Raw genomic sequence first — 17,830 nt, forward strand, 5'->3', positions numbered from 1 at the left:
GAACGCCAGAAAAAGTATTTGGTAGTGACCAGTAAACGTAACAGATTCAAAACTGTCCATGAAAGGACTGCTGAACTAAACACTACTGGGGATACACCAGTGAGTGAGTCAACAGTAAGACGGCGCCTGGCAGAAAACAATCTCCAGAGTTATGTAGCAACCAGGAAGCCACTGTTGCGCCTTTTAAAAGGAAGAAAAGGATTCAATGGGCTAGGACACACCAACTTTGGGCAGCAGAGGGTTCGGAAAGAGTCTTATTCACTGATGAATCCAATTTGGAAGTAAACTCTGTCAATTCTTATGCCATTTCCCCCATGTACACTTGAAACCTCACTGCATAATTGCAACTGTGAAGCAGAGAGGAGGTTTTGTGGTGGAATGGGGATCTTTTAGAGGCAATGAAGTCGGAGGTTTGAAGAAAGCAGACAGAAAAATGAACCAAAAGAATTATTATGCCATTCTTCAGCGACATGCCAAGACATCTGGTTTGCGTGTTATTGAGCTGCAGTAATCGCGGTGATAGGTGATAGAGAAGGATAAATGTATAAATTTAAGATAAGGGACCCTGGTAGGGAAATTACAGAGTCGAAAGTTACAAGCGAAAACCGTTCTTATACCTCTGACGTCTTATACTGAAAATACGAGGGCTATCCATAAAGTACATTACGTTTTGGAATTAAAAATAAATAAAGTAATGGAATTTTTTTTGTTATATACAGATGAAAGCCACACTTAAATACTACTTTTCTACATAGTTGCCATTTAAATCAAGGCACTTATCGTAGCGATGGACGTGCTTGGAAATTCCTTCGTCGTAAAATTCGGCCGCCTGCGCCTTCAACCACGTGGTTACCTCTTCTTTTGGGACAGAAAAGGTGTGATTTTTGTGGATTTCCTGGAAAGAGGCACTACAATAAACTCTCAAAGGTATTGCCAAACTCTGCACAACCTCAGAAGAGCAATACAAAACAAGCGCAGGGGAAAGTTGGGCTCAAAGATCTTGCTGATTCACGACAACGCCCGGGCCCACACGGCAAATGCCACTCGGGAATTTCTCGAATCTTTTAAGTGAGAGTTGTTTCCTCATCCGCCGTAGACTCCCGACCTGGCACCGAGCGACTTCCACTTATTCCCAGCAATGAAGAAGTGGTTGGCAATGCAGCGTTTTGATGACGACGCACAGCTTCAAGAAGAGGTAATCACGTGGTTGAAGGCGCAGGCGGCCGAATTTTACGACGAAGGAATTTCCAAGCACGTCCATCGCTACGGTAAGTGCCTTAATTTAAACGGCAACTATGTATAAAAGTAGTATTTAAGTGTGGCTTTCATCTGTATATAATAAAAAAAAATTCCAATACTTTATTTATTTTTAATTCCAAAACGTAATGTACTTTGTGGATAGCCCTCGTAAGTTTAACACTAGAGTAGCCACAGGTAAATAATTATACATAATTTATTCACAGATTCATACAATAGAACAGGTGTTTACATTCAGATGTTAAAACTATTAAAATACAATATAAATGAAAGGTCCGACAGTCTGCTGTAATTTTGTTTATTTAAGTCGATTAGAGACTCACTCAACCGCTTTACTTTGTCGTATGGTATAGGTAATTATTACACACACTGCAAAATAACAGTGGGCGTGGCTAGGCAAAGTTCTCCGCCTTCTTCAGTTGCTAAAAACTATCATCAATGATCGTAAGATGAGTCTTGATTTCAGTTGGTAAGAACTGGTGATGGGATTCGAATGTGGAGCAGACCCCACGAAGCCATGAATCCAAGTTTTCATCAGTGCACCGAGCAAGCTAGTGGTGGCTCCGTAATATCCGTAATCTAACGATAAGTTGAATCCACACCACTTCGAGTTGCTGCACTACGCTGGGCAAAAGGATGTCCCACACGATATTAGGAGGTACCTACATCTACGTCGATACTCCATGTTGATGTTAGATTTGACTATATTTGAGGGCTGATTGGAAGGACTCATCGTCTGAGTTCTCTCATTACATAGGTTGTTGTTACTAATAATGATTTTCAGTCATACTTCCGTTTTGGCCTCTTGAGTACCAAGGAAAATAAAGGTCGATGGTGACCGAGCACTGCACAACGTTGCTGCCGCTGGGGTGCAGAAAGTGTCCGCAGCGGTGGCCAACAGACAGCTGCGTCGCCTCAACGGCCTCCACCGCGTCTGCCTGCAGCACCTTATTACTTTTTTGTTAATTATTTATTCTACGGGCTCGATTACATTTTAAGCGTTCGAAGGTTAACTTACAATGTTATCTTTAGAATTTTATATTAACAAAGATACTATCACTTAAGCCGGTGCATCAGGTGCCTTACTAGCCAAATACAAAATTGGAGTATGTCAAACTTGGTAATTTACTTAAATGGCACATTTATATTTACAAATACAGATATTTGCCTTCAAGATACTTACAAGTAAAACTGGACATTGGAATATGGATGCTGAGCCGTGCTGGCCCGGCTTGTGCGTTGGTTTAACTTTTACTGTTACTCTGCATTTGGTTTCCCATGGTTATTGCGGTTATGCCGTGGTTCTTCCTCATTCTACGTGTGGCAGCAGTGGTGTGTATCGATATTCACACCTTGTACTATCTTTGGTCTGGTGCTGATAGTTTCTGGCTAGCCGGTGTGCGGCAGTCGGTCGGTTGGTGTGGATCAGCAAGGAAATCTTCCCGCGGCGCAGTGGGCTGTGCCCGCTGGCGGTCTCTACACAGTGTCGGAGTGTGTGAGAGCTGTTTCGATTGCTACGAGGTTCGTGGCTCACCCACCCACGACATCAAAGTTGAGTGGTGATTTAATTACCGAAGCCAGACTGTTCACATTGTGCTGTTGGTTTTCATGGTTGCCTGTTGGGGGTATTCCCATGATCAACAGCGAGTGTTCGAGTTGGCGAAGGTTTGGCCACGATCCGGTGGAGTTTAACTGTATTTTGGTTATTTCAATTCCAAGCGCACCAGCGGGATTTTCTGCCTTGTGGCCATTAGCCATTGACTGTCCCTTGGTTGCGTTGCCGGCGGCTCGGATGTAGTTGGGCCGACTACCTGTCTCCCCTAAGCGAACATTAATATTTCAAGTGCAGACCGACCCTCGGAAACTTCTGAGCGCCGCTGCCTGTACTGCCTTTTCTTATCGGTGTTTCATTGTGTATTTTAATGGCTTATACCCGATGGTTTGAATTTGTATTCTTATAGTTGGGCTTTCACCCACTTTAAAATTGAAAGTTCGTTACTTGTCAAGTCTTGCACTGTTTGCGCCTTCAGCCTCATTTAAAATATTTTCTTGGATAAAGCTTTGGGCCTTCTGCCTTTTGAAAATTTATTGAGTTTTTCAATAATGAGCCTTCAGCCGCTTTAAAATTTAAATTCCTTTCTTGTTAAATCTTAGATTGTTTGGACCTTCAGCCTGTGTAAAATATTGTTTAAGGATGAAACTTTGGGCCGTCTGCCTACTAAAAATTATTATAGTTGTTTTAAGTAATCGGCCTTCAGCCGTTTTCTAAATTAAAGTTCTTGTCTTTCAAGTATCAGCCTGACTAAAGATAAGGTCTTCTGCCTTGCGTTTTTTTTTAAATTAATTTTACCTGCTATCTTAAATAATGGGCCTTCAGCTGTCTTTAAATTAAACTTGTTTGCTATTCAAGAGAGATTTGTTGGCCCTTCAGCCAAGTTATAGAACTTACTTACGTGAGGCCTCCTGCCTTCTAAATATTCTGTTTTGAGTTTGAATTTTAAGATTTTAAGTTAATGGCTTTCAGCCGTTTTCAAATTTAAGTGGTTGTGCCCTTAATGCATAAGATAGTGTGGCCTATTCAGCCGATAACTAAGTTCAAAATTTTTGCTGTATTGTTTGGACAACTAAATAAAAGTTATATGTGTTTGAGTGTAACTGACAGCCCCCTTTTGGCCCCTTTCCACAATTCCAGCTACCTGTTCTGTCCTGAGGACTTAAGCAGGGCGTATCAGATATGTTCATTTTCATTATATTATTCAATTTAGTTACGGTGTCAGAGAATGCATGAGTTTTTATTACAAATTTGTTAGCCTCCTAACATACACCGAAGTGCATAAGAAGTTACTGTCGTAAACATACGTTTGTGATAGAATCGAGAACCTCACTGAGTAACAAAAGCCGTAAAATGCTGTAGTGAATTTATGTTCTAAGTCTGAGTCATTGATAGACCCCCCTCCCCCCCTTCCTCCTTTTCCAGTTACTTGCTTCCCGAGAGTGCCACTTCCAGGCTAACAGCAGGTAGTCAGGAGTATGGTCTGCTCCATTACGTGTGCACAGTGCGCCTTCAGACGCTCTGAAAAGTTTGTAATCGGGTTTCAGTTTTCCATAGACTGTTAACATGACTGCAGATGTCCATGATAGTGATAACTTAACAGTTCAACATTGACAGATCTCAGGAAAATATGGTTTTGTGTCTCCTCATGTTTCATTCAGATTTCATGAGATAGCAAGCATCTTGACAAGAATCTCAGAATGGACTCTAAGACTGCTGAGTATGTGGAATGAAAAGTTCAGGAAGAAATCCGCAGTATTTGGTGACGACTGAAAATCAGCTTTTACTCAAATTCCAACAAGAGTCTTTCAGGAAAATCAATTTTTAACTAGAATTAGTTTTTTATCTAAAAAAATAGTTCAGGATTCCATCCCCCCTTAACAGTCCAATAAATTTAAAGGACAGTGGGTCTGTTAATTAGAGGACAAGGTATTACTTTCAGGAAAGACTTGCAGTGAATAAATAACATGAGAGAATGATTTATTAGGTGTACCACATGGAAAACTACAACAGATAGATGCACATAATTAGTCTTACAAATACTCGTACTCAATACCGATTATAAAAGGATTGGAGTTGTATGTTGTGTTGTATGGGCCCGCAGATACATCCATGTACCAGTACACAGGGTAAGTGTAGCTCCCGTAGTAGATGATCTCGAACAGATAGGTTGCGTTTGGTGTCGTCTTGTAGCTGATGGGGACCCTCAGCAGCTGGACGGGGTCGGCGAGTTGCGAGTAGTTTCCAGTGCCGACGACGGTCCATCCGTCGGCACCCGCCAGCCACTCGCTCATCTTGATCCTGATGTCCTGCACCTCTGGGCCTATCTCCAGCGTCACGTAGTTACGCACGTGGCTGGTGAGGTACAGGGCGGTAACCTGGTATTCGCCATCGTAGCGGTGCGGAGTGTCGAAGGCGCCCATGCAGCACTTGGACTCCGCCTGGTAGTCCAAAGGGTCTTGGAACACCACCGTTATCTTCGGGTACGACGCTGCAATAGCACAGCAGAAACGTGATGTGTTTGATTACAAGCAGCACACAATTTTTGTATTGTTTAACAACGCTACCACTTAGATGTTCTTGGTATCCACAATATGGACTACCCTTTTTGTCACTGTTGTAAGTAATATGAAACTAGCGTAGTGACACATCAACTTGTAAAATTACAATTTTCGGCTAGGTTTTGTAAGATTGACAGAAAGGTATATCACCTGATTAAGGAATGTTTATCCCACCACCAGAGGCAACATGTAAAATGAGTCCTATGTACTGGTTCTATATGGCTAGCTTTCACTTAAAAAGAGCCAAAACTATGATTATTTGCTTCTAAATATGTATTTGTACCTTACTTTTGCAGCTCCCTTTGCTTTAGTCAGTTACCAACTAATCAGGACAAATACACGGAGGAAAACCAAACGGTTTTACATCCATTCCTTCTTGAAGCACTAATGATTCGCATTTATTTTTATGTTCTCTCTTTCAGTGTGGAGCAAGACAGTGACCTTCTCAACTAAAATTTGCAGGTATAGCTTCACGCTATGCTCGAATCTGTCTAATAGCATGTCCCAGGGGAACCTATTACCCTGCACTTGTAATCCTTCCGCGAAAACACCCATCATGAAGTGGGCAATTCCACTTTGGACGTTTGTTATGCTTTGTCATTTAGATTCGATAAATATCAGAGGAAAACATAGAATACTCACGTCTACATTACACAGTTATTCAGGATGCGGCCTCTGTCGCAATAATACTTTATTGTATCAAAAAATTCGCCATATCGTGCAGGAAGGCATCGTCCCGCCACACGATTATAGGATCCTTCATTCTTATGTACTAAGTCGGAATTACTGATTGGAGCTTATAACCTATAGAGAAGCTATGTCTGTTGCCTTGCTTCATGAATGACGTAGGCTGGGATTAGTTTCACTTTGCACAGTTGTCTCGATACATTAACCGACAACTATAGTGATGATTTATGGAGTCAGAGGTAGGTGGAACAATAGCGTCTGCACTGCCGTTAATTAAGTGAATCTAATGCCTGAGACCAACTCAGGTGCCATAGTCACTGTTTCAGTCACAGTTTTGTACGGGATGTGAAACACATGATACTCCATTACATTTAACAGCATCTAAACTACACTCCTGGAAATTCAAATAAGAACACCGTGAATTCATTGTCCCAGGAAGGGGAAACTTTATTGACACATTCCTGGGGTCAGATACATCACATGATCACACTGACAGAACCACAGGCACATAGACACAGGCAACAGAGCATGCGATACCCCAGGAGCAACAGTGTCCCTAATTTGCTGGGAAGTGGCGGTGCGGTCCCCCACGGCACTGCGTAGGATCCTACGGTCTTGGCGTGCATCCGTGCGTCGCTGCAGTCCGGTCCCAGGTCGACGGGCACGTGCACCTTCCGCCGACCACTGGCGACAACATCGATGTACTGTGGAGACCTCACGCCCCACGTGTTGAGCAATTCGGCGGTACGTCCACCCGGCCTCCCGCATGCCCACTATACGCCCTCGCTCAAAGTCCGTCAACTGCACATACGGTTCACGTCCACGCTGTCGCGGCATGCTACCAGTGTTAAAGACTGCGATGGAGCTCCGTATGCCACGGCAAACTGGCTGACACTGACGGCGGCGGTGCACAAATGCTGCGCAGCTAGCGCCATTCGACGGCCAACACCGCGGTTCCTGGTGTGTCCGCTGTGCCGTGCGTGTGATCATTGCTTGTACAGCCCTCTCGCAGTGTCCGGAGCGAGTATGGTGGGTCTGACACACCGGTGTCAATGTGTTCTTTTTTCCATTTCCAGGAGTGTATAAGAGGTGACATTCCACCTTACAATTTGTTCATGCACTTATGTCCTAGATTTATAAGGTTTTCACCTCAGCTGAGAAAATCAGTGGTCAATAACTTATGGATAATGCTACAATTCTGGCGAACACTCACTTCAGTACTGTGCAACATTTAAGAATGAGTAGCCAGACCAGGTCTTCACCAACAAATAGAGACAGCATTAACTGACCTGAGAAAGTGTGAGAATGAAAGGTGAGGAGATTTAGGGTGCCGTCGCATCACCCTCCAGGTAGTGTCGGAATGCTTCGATCAGTGCTCTACAAGGTGTCTATAAAGTCGCCATCCATTTCCATGAAAACGCAATTTTTTTCTCGTTCCTTCAGATACTGATACCCTAGTGTGTGTGTGTGTCTCTGAAGTCACTATCCATTTCCATGAAAACGTTAATTTGTTTTTCTTTTCTCTGCAGATACTGGTGCCTTCGTGCAAGACGTTTTCCACGGAAGAAGGGGTTGCAAAAATGGCTCTGAGCACTGTGGGACTTAACATCTGTGGTCATCAGTCCCCTAGAACTTAGAACTACTTAAACCTAACTAACCTAAGGACTTCACACACATCCATGCCCGAGGCAGGATTCGAGCCTGCGACCGTAGCGGTCACGCGGTTCCAAACTGAAGCGCCTGGAACCACACGGCCACATCGGCCGGCCAAGGCGTTGCAATTGTTTGTCCACGAGTACGCGAATTGTCATATGAAGACGCCAAAGCGAAATTTACCCGTAAATTGCACAAACGAGCCCTATCAACGGCACACATTCGTCTGTTCGTCTGCTTGTGAACAAATTTAAGCGTACTGGTAGTCTGTGGTGAGGCTTGGCATGGACGACCACGCGTGTCGGTAGAAACAGTGCAGCAGGTTCAAATTTCCAATGATAAGAGACCGAAGGCATCAACTCGACGCCTCAATAGGGAACTGAATGTCCCTCGCAGCACAGTGTAGAAAATCCTACGTTTCACTCTACGAAAACTTTCTTAATGAGGTTTTTGCACCACCTTGAGAACGAGGATTTCGCCTGTCATCAGGCAATGTGTTATGACCTCCTGGAATCTGTAGAGACCGAAAAATTAGTGGACAATATTTTATTCTCAGATGAGGCCGCATCCAGATTTGTGGGAAAGTGCACAGAAACAATAGCCGAATCTGTGCATATGGAGAAGCACAGGAGCTATCGTAGTTGGAACGTGAAACACCGAAGATCAGCGTTTGGTTGGGTATGACAAAAACAAAACTGCATGGCCCATTCTTCGTTTCCGAAAGATCAATAACAGGTAACAGCTATCTCGACATGTTAGAACTGCTCCTTGAACCGCTGCTTCAGAGGCAAGATGGATCGTCTCCATAATTTGCACACAACGTCCATCATTACCCGAACACAACCTTTCCAGGGAGCTAAACCCGTAGAGGGTCACCTCGGCTGTGGGCTTCCCGTTCACCGAACGTTACTCCTTTAGACTTTTTTTTTTTACATCGGGGTACATCAAGTGCAAAGTGTACACTTAGCAAAGTGAATGGTCCGCCTGATCTATGGAATTGTATCAGGGAAGCAGCAGGTCACATTATGGTTGAAATGTTAAGGTCTACGTTTCGTTCCACTACTGAAAGGTACAGTATATGTTTTGACGTAGATGGTTGTCATGTAGAAGGGCAGCAGAGTATGTGTAAAACTTCACAATAAAATTGATTTTTAAATAGCTATATTCCTTCAGTGAAATTGATAGTGTCTTTAGAGACACCCTGTATATTCATGAGCATCTCACTGAACCCAGAATTCAATCAGTGACCCCACTGGGACGCTATCAAGGACGATGTGTAACAATAAATGAAGCCAATGAAAGCTTTATAATCAAACGAAAAGTAGTACGCTGACATAATACCGAAATTTCTCCCAAGGAAAGGTCTCCTACGTTAGAGACTACTGTCTGTGCAATTTTCGTGGTATGATTCGAAAATATAATAACAAGTTCGTTTTCTCGGCCATGTAATAGTTAAGCTGCTAAATTTTCGCATGAAGTATGACAACAGGCTTGTGTAATTGCTGATACAGTATTGAGAGAATGGCGCACTTACCGCTGGCTATGACTGCCAGGAACATCAGGGTGACAGCTTGTCTCAGCATGGTGGTCGTCTCTGTCGGTCTGCAGAACTCTAGGAATGAATCCGGTGGCTTCCACAACTGTGCTACTGGGTTATATACCCGACAACAGCCGCCTTATCAACGTTGTTGATATCAGTTACACGAGTTACGAGTTGGGAAATCTCCATGAACTACGCGTCACTGCGAAAAACATGGTTTTTGTACCCACTTGTTGCGACGCGATTGAAGTACTTTAGGTTTGGAAATGTCGTTGACCGCGACCCTGCAGCGCTGTCTTCATCTGGCAACAGCAACTGCTTATCTTATCTTATTCTCGTTCGCCGCTCGTGGCCACATTTGCCTCGCTCAGCCACTAGCGGTAATACTGTCTCCTTTCCTACATGTGGCACCTGTGAGACCCCTTCGTACTCCGCTGTTGAACAGCCAACGACGAGCGATATTCCACACATTTATCAAAGACCAGATTTAGGACGTGTTATATGGCTGTCTCCAATCAATTCATCACCCTAGTTACCACACGTTCATTTGTAACATACTGACACATTCCAGTCTCGCCCATTTCGTCGGGCCGCGTACATGTGCGGCAACACACGGTCTCAATCAAAGAGAGAGATACTTTATAAGTAACAATTATTCTATGTAATCAAAGATTCTGTACCATTCACTAATGACCAACTCACAACTAAATTCACTTTCGAGCTTCCACTTTTACACTTTGGTGACAAAAGTTATGGGAAAATATACAGACGGAGGTAGTATTGTGTACACAATGTATAAAAGGGCAGTGCATTGGCGGAACTGTCATTTGTACTCAGGTGGTTCACGTGAAAAGCTTTCCGGCGTGATTATGGCTGCACGATGGGAACTAACAGACTTGAACGGTGGATGGTAGTTAGAGCTATACACAGACGACATTCCATTTCCAAAGTCGCCAGGGAATCCAAACACACTGTCAGGAGTGTAAGGAGTGTACCGAGAACCCAAAATTTGATGCGTTACTGCTGACTACGGACAGAGCAGTGGCCGACCGCTTTCACTTAACGGTGTTTGCGTAGAGATGTCAGTGCTAACAGACAAGCAACACTGCGTGAAATAGCCACAGAAATCAATGTGGGATGCTAGATGAACGCATCCATTAGGAAAGTGAGGCGAAATTTGGCGTTAATAGGTTATGGCAGAATACCACCGATGTGAGTGCGTTTACTAACAACATGACATCGCCTGCAAGGCCTCTCCTGGGCTCGTGATCATATCGGACGGATTCTAGACGACTGTTAAACCGTGGCCTGGTCAGATGAGTCCCGATTTCAGTTGGTAAGAACTGACGGTAGTGTTCGAGTGTGGCGCAGACACCATGGAGCCGTGGAAAAAAACGGTTCAAATGGCTCTGAGCACTATGGGACTCAACTGCTGTGGTCATAAGTCCCCTAGAACTTAGAACTACTTACACCTAACTAACCTAAGGACATCACACACATCCATGCCCGAGGCAGGATTCGAACCTGCGACCGTAGTGGTCGTGCGGTTCCAGACTGTAGCGCCTTTAACCGCTCGGCCACTCCGGCCGGCATGGAGCCGTGGACCCAATCATCAACAAGTCATCGTGTAACCTGATGGTGGTACCATAATGCGTGAACTGTTTTTACACGGAATGTACTGGGACCTGTGGTCCATCTGAACCGATCATTGCCGGCCGGGGTGGCCGAGCGGTTCTAGGCGCTTCAGTCTGGAACCGCGCGACCGCTACGGTCGCAGGTTCGAATCCTGCCTCGGGCATGGATGTGTGTGATGCCCTTAGGTTAGTTAGGTTTAAGTAGTTCTAAGTTCTAGTGGACTTATGACCTTAGAAGTTAAGTCCCATAGTGCTCAGAGCCATTTGAACCATTTTTTGAACCGATCATTGACCAGAAATTGTTATGTTCGGCTACTTGTTCCTAAACAACGATGGAATTTTTATGTATGGCTATGCACCATGTCACTAGCTCTAATTTTTCGCGTCTGGTCTGAAGAACATTGTGGACAGTTCGAGAGAAAGGTTTGGCCACCCAGATCGACCGACATGAATCCTACAGAACATTTACGGGGCATAACCGAGAGGTCAGTTCATGTACAAAATCCTGCACCAGCAACACTTTCGCAATTTGGGCAGCTATAGAGGTGGCATGGCTCAGCATTATTGCAGCGGATGGATTTCCAATGACTTGTTCAGTCCATGCCACGTCGAGTTGCCACACTATACCGGGAAAAAGGAGTTCTGACACTGTATTAGGAGGTATCGCATGAATTTTGCCACCTCAGTGTGAAATTTGGTACTTGCTCCACATCCCTCGCTACAATTTTTCTGTTAATTTGAAAAATAGTAGTCACACAGTGCCCCATTCATTCATTGCATTCGCAGTTTTTCGTAGCTTTTGATTTCTCCTATAATAAATAGCGTATTTATGCGAATCTAATGGGCCATTGAATGTAATGCGCATCCCAATTTTAAAAATTAAATTAATAAAAAACGAAATTTTGTCACATGGCTGGTAGGGTATTTTTGTATTGTTGAAATCTGTTTTGCAATGCTAACCTTATTTCAAACAATAATGAATGTACGCAAGAATTATAGAAAAAAAACAGTAATTTTTTTTAAAGTTTCTCATAACGGTAATAAGTGACATTTTCATTATTAAAAAAACGCATAACTTGATTACCTGCATGACATACAAAGAAACTTACTGTAAACAACAGGCGTTACTCATCATTACTCGCTAACGTCATCATTACTGAAATCCTCGGAAGAGTTTACATCAGAAATAGATTAATTTCCTCCTTCCCCGCCATCTTCGATGTCATTCCAGAGCGCATAATCTTGTGTCATCCAGAGTATTTGAAATACATCTACAACTACATCTATATCGATACTCTGCAAATCACATTTAAGTGTCTGGCAATTCTCTATTATTCCAATCTCGTATAGCGCGCGGAAAGAACTAACACCTATATCTTCCCGTGCGAGCTCTGATTTCCCTTATTTTATCGTGGTGATCGTTTCTCCCTATCTAGGTCGGTGTCAAAATATTTTCGCTTTTGGAGGAGAAAGTTGGTGATTGGAATTTCGTGAGAAGATTCCGTCGCAACGAAAAACGCCTTTGTTTAGTGAAGTCCATCCCAAATCTTGTATCATTTCAGTGACACTCTCTCCCCTATTTCGGGATAGTAAAAAACGTGCTGCCCTTCTTTGAACTTTTTAGATGTGCTCCGTCAGTCCTACCTGGTAAGGATCCCACACCGTGCAACAGTGTTCTAAAAGAGGAAGTACAAGCGTAGTGTAGTATGATGTATCATGCAGCGTAACTTGCTGTGACAGTGCGAGAGAGAGACAAAGATATTGTTTATTACTCTGTGGCGGTCAGCGCTCACATAATTATTTTTAGGATATAGTTTTTGTTTTGTTCTTGTTAAGAGTAATTTTAGGTGAGGATAGCCATTCTTGTGATGCAAAAAATCGACGCCATTGCGAAGTTTTGATTCACATTGTAAAATATAAGTGCATATGGAAGGAAATCAGTTAATAGAACAATAAAATATTGTTCATTTCAAGAAGGTACGTCTTATTTTACATCCAGCGATATACTGCTATTGTGATTTACTAATAAACAACAGCTGAGAACAGTTCCGACGGGAGCGTTCAGTTCTAGTGAAATAGTTCGATGTTTTCTTCGGAAAAGAAGTCACTTCATGGATCATTCAAATCCACAATAGTAACTGGACATTTCTCAGAACTGAAAGCAATCTGATTGCTATGCAACAGAGCCCCGAAGAATATTTCTCCAAACAACTTAAATCAGAAGTTAAAGAGATTAAGGAGAATATAGGAGATGAATTTCCTGCTTGGAAAGCAAAGATAGAAAATACATTAAAAGCATGCCAGCAAGGTCTAGTTAATACTAGAGGGGCACATACTACTTGCAGTTTATCAAAAGCAGACATTATTCCTGATGAAACCAGTGAAACCGAATCCATGCAACAATATCCATGTATTGGTGCATATTTACGTAATCAACCAGAAACAAATTATCGATATTATCATTCGCCGCGAAGTAGCCACCAGAATACGCCTGTGACTATGAATGAAGAAAAAATGCTTAAATATAGTCAATTCCAGATATTTATTCCCGAGTGGAAGTCGATCAATCCCGTGATATTTATCAAGCAATTTAAAGGGATATTGCCGCGAATGTGGACTGAGCAACAAAAAATTATGTACGTTGCAGGATTCATACATGGAGACGGATCGATGTGGGCGTCAGAAGCATCCGATTGGTGTCAAGATTATGACCAATTTGAACGCGCTTTCTTGCACAAATACTGGAATAAGGGAGTACAAGAAAGACTACGTAAGGAAGTTTTTGACCCACAACCTTTTTCTTTCAAAAATAGATCTTTAAGAAAGTATTTCGAGAAGTGTATAAATAAAAGCAAATTCTGGAATGAACCAATCCCGACGCAGGATATCATTCGAATATTAAAGGGCTAACTTCCACTTGAAGTTAAGGAAAAACTTCTACATGTGCCTGAACAACAAGTGGAAGATTTTCTAGCCACATTGGATTCAATAGACATTCTGTTCGAAGAATCAGGTGTGCGCTATAACCAGCCAAGTTACCAACCTAACAAATACAATAGTAACAACAAACAGTATGGAAACAAACCTTTTGCACACAATTCACCAACCCCACAGGTGAATTATTTCCAGAAAAACGTGAAATTTGGTAACGAAAATCCCGACCAGTGTAATCATGACCAACAATGTGAACAAACATATAAACGGAAATGGAGGAAGAATAATAAGAAGAGGAAAGGATACTATCAAGAAGGGAATTATCAGCAAAATCGCCGATATCAGCAACCAACCCAAGAATATCACAACCAACCACAAACTTAAGGTTGGGTACCAAATGATAATGCAAATGAATGGAGAAATCAACCACCAACAATAACCGACGTCACGGAGCAGACATCTATTAATAATGGACAATCGTCAAACTAAACTCGACTGTCAGAAGCCCCGACGGTGCAGTCGAGGAAGTTTTCAGGGGCGAAAATTCAAGCGTCAATTTCTTTCGGTACAATGATGGCAAATTATTAATAGAAGAACTTCAGCAGGATATGATACCTTGTCAAGAGGAACATATCACTGAACCTGTTGCGAAAATTCATGCGGCAATTGAAGGCATTACTGTGTAAGTTACTTTAGATACAGGAGCAGCAGTAAATGTCGTTTATGAGAAGTTATTTCAACGAATACTTCAGAAAGCAAATCCACCGATTTTTCCTGTTCAATGTTGTAGAATTGTAGGTCCTACTGGTCATAAGTCTTCACAGGTTAAAGTGCAGACTCAACTCCAGTTAGATATAGGAAATGTAGCTATAAATTGCACGTTCCTTGTAATAGGAAAATTGGTTGAGGACTGTATCCTGGGTATAGATGAATTTAGAGAGAGAAATTGGCATATCGATTTTTCTCTAGGCCGTGCCAGTTTTACAATAATGGATCAGAAACATCAAGTGAATCTTCTCAGGGAATATAGTACCCATGGAAAGTATTGTCAGGGACGAAAGCTGCAAATAAAGTGGGTACATAGCAAACCTGTACGGTATTACCAAATTAATTACTTGCAACCAGTTTTAAACCCTGAAGATATGGTATATGAAAAGGTACAAGAACCTGAATATTTGCAACAACACCAACGAAAGCAATTATATGATCTTCTACAGGAATATCATGAAGTCTTCCAAGAAAGACCTGGTGTAATCAAGGGATACACACGCCATTTAGATGTGATGCCACACCAAGTTTTCTGCCGTATTTTTTATCCAGTACCGTGGCACCAACGAAAGGCAGTTGATGCGGAAATCCACCAGATGCTTGAATGGGATCTGATCGAACCTTCGACGAGTCCATACTGTAGTCCGCTTCATGTTGTCTCGAAAAAGGGAGGAAAAGTTCGTCTCGTGCTAGACGCACGGCAGATAAATAAGATTATCGTGTCCGTGCGAACTCACCCGGAAAATATCAATGAGCTAATTCAAAAGTTCGAGGGGATGAAATACTTAACAAATATTGATTTGAGAAGTTCATTTTGGCAGGTGGCTCTAGACGAACCATCAAAAAGGTACACCGCACTTGTACATGCAGGTAGAAGCTATCAATTTAAGGTTTTACCTTTCGTGCTAAACGTGAGCTCAAGAGTTTTTATAAATGTTCTAGATTATGCATTGGGACCTGCACTTCGAAGCGATTTAACTTTATTTGCGGACGACATGCTCATAGCTACGACCACATGGAAGGAGCACGTTGATTTATTGAGAAGAGTGTTAGAACGTTTCAAGGAAGCAGGCATAACCGCAAATCTGCAAAAGTCCCATTTTGCTCGAGATAAAATCAAATTTTTGGGTCATCTTAGAAATGGAAAAGGCATCTTACCGGACTCCGAGAAACTAAAGGCAATCAAAAACTTTGCAGTTCCAACAACAAAAAGACAGTTAAAGGACTTCCTCGGAGTTGTCTCTTTTTTCAGGCATTTCATTCACGACCACTCTATTAATGCAGAACCGTTGTACAGCTTGTTGCGAAAAAATACTCCGTGGGTGTGGACGCAACAATGTCAGAATGCATTTGAAGCAATAAAACATGCCTTAGTCAGTTCACAAATATTATATCATCCAGATATGAGCCAAGAATTCGGTTTAGTGGCAGATACTTCGGAAATTGGAACAGGTTCATGCCTCTTCCAAGTAAAGATGATAGACAGAAAATCAACTTTCTGTCCAATAGCCTTTGCTAGCCGACTCTTAACTGCTTGTGAAAGAACATATACGACTACCGAAAGGGAAGCATTGGCCGTAGTCTGGTCATTTAAGAAATTTTACTATTACTTATATGGAGCGAAGACAACAGTGTACTGTGACCACAAAGCGTTAAGTTTTTTGCAACCATGTAAATTATTACATCCAAGATTAGCAAGATGGACGCTCTCACTCCAAGAGTTTCAATTTGAAATTAAATACCTAAGCGGACAGGACAATTTCATCGCTGATGCACTGTCTAGAATGCCAGATGGAGATTTGTCGACTATCAACATCACGGACAATCCGTCCGAATTTAATGTTCTTATTATGACTGATGGAATATACAGGAAACATTTTCTTGACATGTGTAAGAACATGGGAAAACTGCAGAATGAAGATCCTCGTTGGCATTCAATAAAGGAAACTTTAGCAAAGCCTGGAAACGATGATCTGAAGAGACTGTACAAAGTTGAGGACGACGTGTTATTTTTCAAAGGGCATCTTGATTCAGATAATTGGAAGGTGTGTATTCCCGAGAAGAATGAGAATGACTTAATTTTGCACACGCGCATCACTTGGGGACATTTTGGGGTATTAAAGTGTGCTCGGAAGATTCAAGCATATTGCTACTTCCCAAACATTCGCAGGAAAGTGCACAGACAGTTAAGGAAACGTAAAATTTGTCAGCTAGCCAAACCAGGAAATTTTTGTGTGAAAGATTTCCTACATCCTATTATACCCACTAAACCGCTGTCAATCATTTCGGTCGACGTCTGTGGTCCTCTACCATCATCAAGGGGAGAATGCAAATATATTGTAGCTTTTCTTGATATATTCACTAAGTATGTCAAACTTTATCCATTAAAATCAGCTACTGCTGCATCCATAGCCAAGAAGCTGGTCAAGGATTATATAGTCAAGGTAGGCAAACCAGAGGCTATTCTTTCTGACAATGGGTCAATGTTCACTGGATTTCGTTGGAGGCAAACATTAGCCAGTTGTGGTATAAAACAAATTCTAACATCAGTGTACCACCCTTCGGAGAATCCCGTGGAAAGAATTTTTCGTGAATTAAACCGGTTCATGAGAACATATTGCCACAACCAGCAACCCAAATGGATCGATTATCTTCACGATTTTCAGGAAATTGTAAACAATATGCCACATACTACGACAGAATACACCCCATACGAACTGATGTTTGGAAAACAGGACCAGAATGACTGGATTCGACCAATTCCTAAAGTAGCTATTAACAAAATAGACCTACAAAATAAAGTACGACAATCCTTACTCAATATAATGGACAAGGCAAGAAAAAGGAAAATATATTTTTACAATCGACTTGGAAAAATAAAAACATATAAAGTGAAAGACCAAGTTTTAGTAAAAACTCATCCTAAGGCTTCACTTATACAGAGGAAGAACACAAAATGGCAATTATTGTATCAAGGACCATTCGTGATTACCAAAATACCCCATCCAAGAACTGATGTTTTGAAGGATGTGAAGAATGGAAAGGTGAAAGGAATGTATCCTCATCACTTGTTAAAGCAATTTCATGATGACTGGAGATTCTGAAGATTGAAAATACTATTCTTATCAAATAATATTGATTAGAGAATTTTCAGTAAACCTATGAATAATACTTAGGATAGTTTCTTTCTTTTTGCAATTTAGTAGTTAGTTTTTCTTTTCAGGCATAATGTACGAGAGATATG

General features: G+C 42.0%; 1 protein-coding gene across 1 annotated transcript; it reads right to left on the bottom strand.

The window, feature by feature from the left end:
* Positions 1 to 4,768: 4,768 nt before the first annotated feature.
* On the bottom strand, positions 4,769 to 9,377 carry LOC124596410. Its single transcript, XM_047135542.1, has 2 exons — positions 9,245 to 9,377; positions 4,769 to 5,300 (listed from the first exon to the last, which is right to left on the bottom strand). The coding sequence occupies exons 1-2, from the start codon at positions 9,291 to 9,293 to the stop codon at positions 4,843 to 4,845; spliced, it is 507 nt and encodes a 168-aa protein (XP_046991498.1). The 5' UTR covers positions 9,294 to 9,377; the 3' UTR covers positions 4,769 to 4,842.
* Between the last annotated feature and the right edge of the window lie 8,453 nt (positions 9,378 to 17,830).

This window comes from Schistocerca americana, chromosome 2 (genome assembly GCF_021461395.2).
Source record: "Schistocerca americana isolate TAMUIC-IGC-003095 chromosome 2, iqSchAmer2.1, whole genome shotgun sequence".
NCBI classification, from domain to species: domain Eukaryota; kingdom Metazoa; phylum Arthropoda; class Insecta; order Orthoptera; family Acrididae; genus Schistocerca; species Schistocerca americana.

Excerpts from the sequence above, each read along its gene's own strand:
- LOC124596410 (XM_047135542.1), bottom strand. The coding sequence starts at position 9,293 with ATGCTGAGACAAGCTGTCACCCTGATGTTCCTGGCAGTCATAGCCAGC. Across the intron at positions 5,301-9,244 it reads CCTGGCAGTCATAGCCAGCG|CGTCGTACCCGAAGATAACG; the intron begins GTAAGTGCGCCA and ends GTGCTATTGCAG.